The following is an 8166-nucleotide window of genomic DNA, read 5'->3' as shown; positions in this document are numbered from 1 at the left end:
TAAGGAAACAGTTTTTTAACCTTTTTTTTAATATCATCATCTTCCTCTTCCTCTCTCTTTCTCTCTCTCCTTCTATCTCGCGATCCATCGCTTGACCCTTGCATCTGGTCAACTCACCTTCTCATCTTCATCTCTCTCTCTCTCTCATTACTCGTAAGTAAAGATCCATTGAATTGGCTAATAGACCATTAGAATTAAAGTGAGAGTCGAATTCCAATCAAGGAAAATATTTAAATGGTTTACAAAAAGAAGTGGAAAAGATTAAAAAGATTAAAGGGAAACAATGAGAACAATTAATTAATTAATCGGATCAATTGATTAGATTTAAGAATTTAAGTGAAAACTGAAGAAGAAAAGTTCTGAGAGAAAAAGAGAGAGAAGGAGAAGGAGAAAGGGAAGAGAAGTAACAGAGAGAGAGAGAGAGAGAAGAGAGAAGAGAGAAAAGAAGATGAAGATAAGAAAGAAAAAGAAAAAAGACCAATGATGATGCGAAGAAGAGAAAAGAAGATAAATTCGGGAGAAAAAGTGACTCTCTTTCCATAGAGAAAGTGGTTTAACTTGTTTTCTTTTCTCTTTCAGTCTTATTGGTGTTTCTGTGTTAATATAAAGTAACATTCAAATGATAAACTCACTTACTCATAACCGTTACTTTGATATTCGCTTTTGATTTTCTCTCGTTTTCCTTTTTATTTCATTTTATTTCTTTTCTTTTCTGCTTGTTGACAATCAATTGTCTCAATTCCTCAATCAAAATGCCAAAAGTGTTTTTAATTCGAAAGCGACTGAGTTGTAAAGACCACAATTCGCAACCGTCCCAGTGGAGACCAGTGACACCACCACCGAGTCCAGAGGACGATGAGAAAATCTCTCCTCCCGGAACATCGTCCAATTCAGTGACCAATTGTCACAATCTCCACAAGAAATTCGGATCCATTGAATTGTCCTCTTCTCCTCTCGGTGTCGAGCATCACTCTCACCATGGAATTGGAATTGCAAGTGCAAGTGACAGTAAATCAGTGAAACGATCAAGTGAGGAGAGTAAATATTTCAACGAACAATTTTATCTACACAAACAACCACAACAAGGGAATCGTCGGCGTCCATCGTCCTATTCGTCGGCCTCGTCATCTGTTGATTGTCTTTCTACAACCACATCACCTGAACCAATGTCTCCATCTTTTCCTGATGACATTTTATCGAATGAGTCAAACTCTCGGTGTGCATTGGAATGTTTATCTTCCCCATGTCCATCGACATCTTCATCATCCTCATCGATTCCCGACTCATCCACTTCATGTTCCCCATCAATTTATCAACGAGGTTCTGTCATCAAATCAACTAATCAGTCGGACGGTCCTCTCAACTTGAAAGTATCACAACACCAACACCAACAACAAGCTCATCTTCAATCGCGACAAAAGAATCAATTTGCTCATCATCCACAACCACAATCTCCATCACCATCACCATCATCTTTATCTCTCTCATCTCAATCATCTCAATCCACTCAATCCCAATTAGAATGTGAATCTCAACCAATAATCAAAGTGACTGACAAAATGTACAAAGAATCAATTGAAAGATCTCGTATTGAGGCGGGTGGAAATGAAGTGCCCGCTTCGCTCCCAGACACAGTTAATTTACTCGCTCAAAGACTGGGTAAGTATTGAGACGATTCTTTATTAATAACATTTCTATTGATAATTTGTGATTCTAATCCTTTGAATGTATCGATTGATTGATTACAGGAATTCCTCTTCACATGTTCAACTCGATCGATTTCGTAAACGGAGGCCATGGTCTTAAGAATCCACTACTGACCAGTTCGAATGCCACAAAGATACAACCGGTAGTTCAGCCGAGTTTAGATGATCCCATGAAATGTCCAATTTGTGATAAGCGATTCACTTTGTCCCGATTATTGAATCGACACTTGAAATGTCATTCGGATATCAAACGTTATCTTTGTACATTTTGTGGCAAAGGTTTTAACGACACTTTCGACCTGAAAAGACACACACGGACTCATACAGGTAATTAGAGTGAATGGAGAAAGAAAGTTAATCAACAGGTAGAAGAGAAGAAGAGGAGAAAGAAAGAAAGTAAAGAGAGAAAAAGAAAAAGAAAAAGAAAAGGAAAAGGAAAAGGAAAAGAGAAATTCTTATCTTAACGGTTTCTATAAATATGGAAACACTTTCGTTGGTCTTTGGGTTGATCCCTAATTCCGAGAGTGGAGAGATTATATTCTTATTAATGGTTGATAGAAGTAAAAGTAAAGATCCCCAACAGAGATTTTAACTCTTTCGCTTCAAGAAAAAAGCCTAAGGTCAGAAAAGAGGGTAAAGTTGAAGACGAAAGAAAGTAAATAGTATTGTCCATTGGTTTATTACCTTGAAGCCGTTAGATTAGTTTACCTTTACCTTGACCATTTCCAATGTTTTCCATCAACCACCTACTCCACCCGCTTTTTACTTTCTTTTTATTTTCTCTTTTCTTTTCTATTTTGACTTGTCTTCTTCTCTCTTCCACCTTTCACCTTTCCCTTGGTTCCTTAACTTTCACTTAAAATAACTCAACATTCATCTTCCTCTCCCGTACTCTCTCCTCTCTCATTTCTTGAGGTAATTTTCTAACGAACAAAATAATAGTTTCTAGTTAACGAGAAAGAGAAAAAGAGAAAAGCAAACAGTAAAAATAGAAAACGAAGAGAGAAAAAAGAGAAAAAAGAAAAAAAAAGAAAAGTCTTATTTGTGATTCTAATCAACAAGTGTGTTAATTGTTGCTCTTTTTCTTGCCTTTGATCCTTTAGGTGTTCGTCCTTATAAATGTAATCATTGTGATAAATCATTTACTCAGAGATGTTCATTGGAATCGCACACACTCAAAGTCCATGGGATTTCTCACACTTACGCTTACAAAGAGCGAAGGACAAAGATTTATGTGTGCGAAGAATGTGGAAATACAACTAATCAACCAGAACAACATTATATTCACTTGAAACAGAATCATCCATATTCACCAGCATTGGCGAAATTCTATGACAAGAGACATTTCAAGTTCAATGATAACAATTTTCCATTCGCCGAATGATCAATTCGACTGCTTATCCGAGATAAGTTAATCATCGAAATGGATCAACATTAAATTCTGATTGGTTTGCATGGACGACAATCGATTCATTTTCATCTCTTTTTCTCTCTTCGAATCAATTTCATCAATTTCATCATTTTCACTTATTTTTTGCTAATCATTGAAACAAACAAACAAACAAGTGACTTAATTGGCAATCGTTGATTTGATAATATTAATAATCTCAAATCAAATGTAATTTTTTTGTAAAATTAATCCAAAAATCTAAAACCTCATTGAATCTCTTTCCTTTCACATCTCATTGACATTTAGATTCTTGGACTAATTATATTAAACTCATTCCTTTTTTTGACTGTTAATTGTTCTACTAATTAATGTGTAATATTTTCAAGTGATCACATTCATCAATTTTTTATTCCATCATTTTAATTGTGATCATAAACCTCGATGAACAATTAACGTTCATTTATTTTTACTGATGTTTTTTTATCATAACCAAATTTTCACAATTGACCAATGCTCATTTTTTTTGTATCTGATGAACTTTTTTTTCTGAATGACAATTGAAATTGATTTTCAACAATAAAAATTATTTCCAAATGAATTAATTGCAATCAAATCTATTCAACTGGAGACCAAGTTGACATCTAGTGAAGAGATTCAGGACTAACGAAAATTTCTGTGAACTTTATTCGAGAATTTCATCTATAGGATAAACGCGTTCGCGATGAAATTAAAGAGATTTCGAACTGAAAATGATATTCAAAAATGAGAATTTATTTGGAAACTTTTTGATGAATCGCTGATGTTCATGTTCATGTTCACGATTCATGTTGTCATTTGTATGGAAATTGTTCCAGTGAAATTTGGACTCATCATTTGATCATTTGGTCATCTTATGTTTCGTTGGTCATTGATTTGCTTGCGATTGGTTCCACTTGCGATCGTAATAAGCACTTATATCTCGATTGGCTCTTTTTTCCTTCCAATTTTCCGAACTGTTCAACTGCTTGTTGAATCCAGTTCCAATTAAGGTCCAACTATAAATCGTGAAAACTTCCTCTTCGGTCCATTCAGGTTCATTATTTCTTCGAGACAAATTGATCAAATCAACGAGATCTAGTGACTGTTCAAATTCATCGCGATTTAAGTACAAATAGAACATTGACTTTTGATTGCTATTCAGTTCTCGATTCTGGAAATACAAAGAATACAAAAGATTCGGTTAACAAAAAAAAAATGTTCGAAATTATTTTGGTACTCTAACTATTCTTACCTGCGATGGTTTGACTGAACTTTCCGTTTTCACGGGATTTTCAGTTTTCAATCCATTTGTAGGAGCGACGTACGGACTGGGACGAAAATTTCGAAAAAGATGGCGGATTTCGTCTTCATAGGAGCCAGAAACGTTCGCACTATTAGTTGCTTGATGAATATCATTAGGGTGAAAGTTCATGTTGGCCAAGAATTCGCAAGTTGTGCTTTTACGATTACAAAAGAATCTCTATGAACCAAAATATTGTAGAAAAATAGGAAACAAAAGGATCAATTGAATATTTTTTGTTTAGAATTTAATTAACTGAAGTTTCAAATCTAGAAGATGATTAAGTTTCGATTGTTGATTTGATTAGCAAAAAGTAATTGGAGATGAATTTGAACAAAAACAAACAAAGATTTCACTCTAAAACTTTAGAATACTTTGAATCGAGTTGAGCATTCGAACTGATATTCGAGTGATATTCTGATCTACGAATCGATTGTCGGAACACAGAAATTTCTTTCTAGAAGCTTTAATCTGAAAGGGTTAAAACCGATAGATTTTCGATAAAATCGACCAAGTGATCGATTTATTAGCCCCAGAGATCAACTTTTTTGCCGAAAGATAATTGAAATTAATTTTCAATAATGAAACTTAACTTTGAGCTCAAATTGACTTTACTGACTCTCAATTTATCTAAACAATTAACATTTCGAAAAAGAGAAAGAAAATTTTCTTCTGAAAAAATGAATCAATCTAAGATGGATTAAAGATTTATATTAATCTATTTACTCTCGAATTAACTTTTCATTCATTCCTTTAATCCTTTTAATTATTAGAATTGACATTTCCCTCTGAGCCTACTTTTCATTTCGTCATCATTGGTCGTTAGTCGAGCAGAGAGAGAGAGAGAGAGTTTCATGAAAAGACTTCGCTGTTTCATCAATCTTCTTACGATGAACTTTCTTTGTTGATATTCTGATGACGTTTTCTTAACAATTGTTTTAGTTTTCTTCTAAATTGATTCTATTTTTGATGTTCCGATTTTCATTTTAAAATCTATTGTATTTTTTTCTCTTCCATTTTTGTTTATTGTTATTGTGTCCAAACCATGGATGTTGAATCTGTGTTACAATCTCTCATCTCTTTGCCTCAAGGAGACAATTTCAATCTCACTTATGTTTGATGGATGATAATCAACAATTGATGTTAAAAAGAGTAATAATATAATATCATATTATTAATAGAAGAAACTGTATAATTTTGCTTCTTCTTCTTCTTTTTAATCCTGTCTTCTTTTCTTCTCAGTGTGTATACTGGTTTACCTGGTCTCTTGTACTTTATTGATGACAAATCTTCTCTTTCTTTTGAGGTGGTGATTGAGAATAAATTCTTTTCTCTTCTTTTATTATCTCTTTTTTTTGTTCTTTACATCAAACACCAGTAACAAGGTTAAAACGGTTAATTTGGTTAACTGTTTTTCTTTTCTTCTATTCTATTTTCTATTCCATTTGAATTGCAAACAAAAAGTAATCAAAGTGTATCCATCAATTTGTTGTGCTTCTTCTGGGTTTTATCCCATCACCATGTTACTTTTTTTATTCATCGTGTTATTATTGACCGAAGGAAGTTACCAGAAATGTTATGATGATGATTTCGTTTCCAATGGACATCATCTTTCAGATAGTCCATCTAATTATTCACGTTCCCTCATCTCTGGGTTACAAAAATTTTCTTTTGACATTTTACGTTCTCTTCATAACTTTGAATCTAAAGACTCATCGCCTGGATTAATATTAAGTCCATTCTCAATCTGGTCTGCTCTCCTTGTTTCCTACATGGGTGCTCGCCATGAGACTGACCGTGAGTTAAGGTCAGTATTGGGGTTGAACAATGTTCCCAAACATGCTGTTGGTATGGCCTATCAAGGGTTACGTTTTTGGTATCAATTGAAGAAAAATGTTTCCCTCGTATCAAAGGAACCATCTAAAAAAATGGCCTACTCGATTGCTAATAAGATTTTCATCAATGATGCACTTACACTTAATGATTGTGTCAAACAACATTTCGCAACGGAAGCCGCTTCGATGGATTTCACCTCAGATCCTGGATCAGCTCGTCAGGCTATCAATTCATGGATAGAAGAGGAAACTCATGGTAAAATTAAAGATCTTATTCCAGTTGGTGGTGTTACTCAGTGGACGACAATCATTATCGCCAATGCGCTCTATTTTCACGCTAAATGGTACAATCAGTTTGATTCAGCGAAAACTGAAGTTGGAACTTTCCATGTTACCCCTGCTGAGTCAATTAAAATTCCCTTCATGAAATTAACCGCCAATCTTATGTATGGTGTTAGTGAAACTCTTAGATGTACAGTATTGGAACTTCCATATGCTAATCAAGATTTCTCCATGTTAATCCTTCTTCCTGATCCATCGAAAGGCGTTGACTCGTTGATTCGTCAGTTGAAGCCCAGTCATTTGGATGATATTGTGTCCAACATGTTTGACGATGAAATTTCCGTCGTTTTACCAAAATTCAAAGCTGAACAAGAACTGGAACTTGCTGGTCCCTTGTACTCAATGGGAATTAAGAAATTGTTTGACCCACGATTTGCCGATTTATCCGATTTCTTTCAACCAAATCCTCCAGCGTCTTCTTCACCTCCAACAGTTTCTAAAAATGTTAAAAGTAAAAATTCAACATATGATTTCAAATTGTCGACAAAAGGAGTCACAGTTAATTCAGTTGTACACAAAGTATTTATTTCAGTTAATGAAGAGGGAACTGAAGCTGCCGCGTCAACAGCTATTCTCATCGCCCGATCAGGTCGACCTGCTTTTCCAACGCGATTTGTTGTCAATCGACCTTTTCTCTTTCTAATTAGAGACACAGCAACAAATGTCATTCTTTTCATTGGAATCGTTCGAAGGCCTGGTGAATAATTAATCAGCTAATTGTTAATTAAAATGCTGCAATCACTTTTCACTCATCTTCGCCTTCATCATCATCTTGAAACCCATCAAACAATTACGACAAAGATGACACCAACATCATTCATCAATAATCAACATGTACTTATCTTCATCAATCTTCATCATCATAACAATTACTTAATGATTGACTAATTTCTTGGTCAATCTACTGTAAATCTTAATTGTGATCCTACATATAAATACGTTAAAATTAAACCTTTACAAACGAAACTGCATGATTGTTATGGACAATTAAACTCATTGCAATTGAAATTTTCCATTTGTCCTTATGTAACTAAATTGTTTAATTAAGCTACTTTTGTAATTGACAATTAGTGACCACCCAACAATTTAGAGATTATGTAAAAAAAAATTACCTTAATTATGTTTAATCTTATTGTTTTTGTTAACGTGAAAGAGAAAAAGAGAAAAGCAAACAGTAAAAATAGAAAACGAAGAGAGAAAAAAGAGAAAAAAGAAAAAAAAAGAAAAGTCTTATTTGTGATTCTAATCAACAAGTGTGTTAATTGTTGCTCTTTTTCTTGCCTTTGATCCTTTAGGTGTTCGTCCTTATAAATGTAATCATTGTGATAAATCATTTACTCAGAGATGTTCATTGGAATCGCACACACTCAAAGTCCATGGGATTTCTCACACTTACGCTTACAAAGAGCGAAGGACAAAGATTTATGTGTGCGAAGAATGTGGAAATACAACTAATCAACCAGAACAACATTATATTCACTTGAAACAGAATCATCCATATTCACCAGCATTGGCGAAATTCTATGACAAGAGACATTTCAAGTTCAATGATAACAATTTTCCATTCGCCGAATG

The 8166-nt window shown here is 34.1% G+C and overlaps 3 protein-coding genes across 3 annotated transcripts; 2 read left to right on the top strand and 1 right to left on the bottom strand.

Moving 5' to 3' along the window:
- Positions 1 to 617: 617 nt before the first annotated feature.
- On the top strand, positions 618 to 3694 carry LOC128389830 (zinc finger and BTB domain-containing protein 49-like). The gene is made up of 3 exons (XM_053349467.1): positions 618 to 1659; positions 1749 to 2033; positions 2810 to 3694. Exons 1-3 carry the CDS (start codon positions 753 to 755, stop codon positions 3088 to 3090), a joined length of 1473 nt encoding a protein of 490 aa, XP_053205442.1. The 5' UTR covers positions 618 to 752; the 3' UTR covers positions 3091 to 3694.
- A 102-nt stretch (positions 3695 to 3796) lies between these two features.
- LOC128389831 (uncharacterized) lies at positions 3797 to 4804 on the bottom strand. The gene is made up of 2 exons (XM_053349468.1): positions 4367 to 4804; positions 3797 to 4285 (listed from the first exon to the last, which is right to left on the bottom strand). The coding sequence occupies exons 1-2, from the start codon at positions 4544 to 4546 to the stop codon at positions 4001 to 4003; spliced, it is 465 nt and encodes a 154-aa protein (XP_053205443.1). The 5' UTR covers positions 4547 to 4804; the 3' UTR covers positions 3797 to 4000.
- An 811-nt stretch (positions 4805 to 5615) lies between these two features.
- On the top strand, positions 5616 to 7974 carry LOC128389807 (serine protease inhibitor 42Dd-like). Its single transcript, XM_053349436.1, has one exon. It carries the CDS (start codon positions 5935 to 5937, stop codon positions 7294 to 7296), a length of 1362 nt encoding a protein of 453 aa, XP_053205411.1. The 5' UTR covers positions 5616 to 5934; the 3' UTR covers positions 7297 to 7974.
- Positions 7975 to 8166: the final 192 nt, after the last annotated feature.

The sequence above is a fragment of the Panonychus citri genome, unplaced genomic scaffold (genome assembly GCF_014898815.1).
Source record: "Panonychus citri isolate SS breed McGregor unplaced genomic scaffold, ASM1489881v1 Contig00111, whole genome shotgun sequence".
Lineage (NCBI taxonomy): Eukaryota > Metazoa > Arthropoda > Arachnida > Trombidiformes > Tetranychidae > Panonychus > Panonychus citri.
Note: the sequence above shows the minus strand (reverse complement) of the source record. Positions and strands in the feature narration are given on the sequence as shown.

Bases quoted from the DNA above. Each gene is read 5' to 3' on its own strand.
- LOC128389831 (XM_053349468.1), bottom strand. From the start codon at position 4,546: ATGAACTTTCACCCTAATGATATTCATCAAGCAACTAATAGTGCGAAC. The intron at 4,286-4,366 runs GTAAGAATAGTT...TTGTATTTCCAG, and splicing joins GTTCAGTCAAACCATCGCAG to AATCGAGAACTGAATAGCAA.
- LOC128389807 (XM_053349436.1), top strand. From the start codon at position 5,935: ATGTTACTTTTTTTATTCATCGTGTTATTATTGACCGAAGGAAGTTAC.
- LOC128389830 (XM_053349467.1), top strand. From the start codon at position 753: ATGCCAAAAGTGTTTTTAATTCGAAAGCGACTGAGTTGTAAAGACCAC. The intron at 1,660-1,748 runs GTAAGTATTGAG...GATTGATTACAG, and splicing joins TTTACTCGCTCAAAGACTGG to GAATTCCTCTTCACATGTTC. The intron at 2,034-2,809 runs GTAATTAGAGTG...TTGATCCTTTAG, and splicing joins ACACACACGGACTCATACAG to GTGTTCGTCCTTATAAATGT.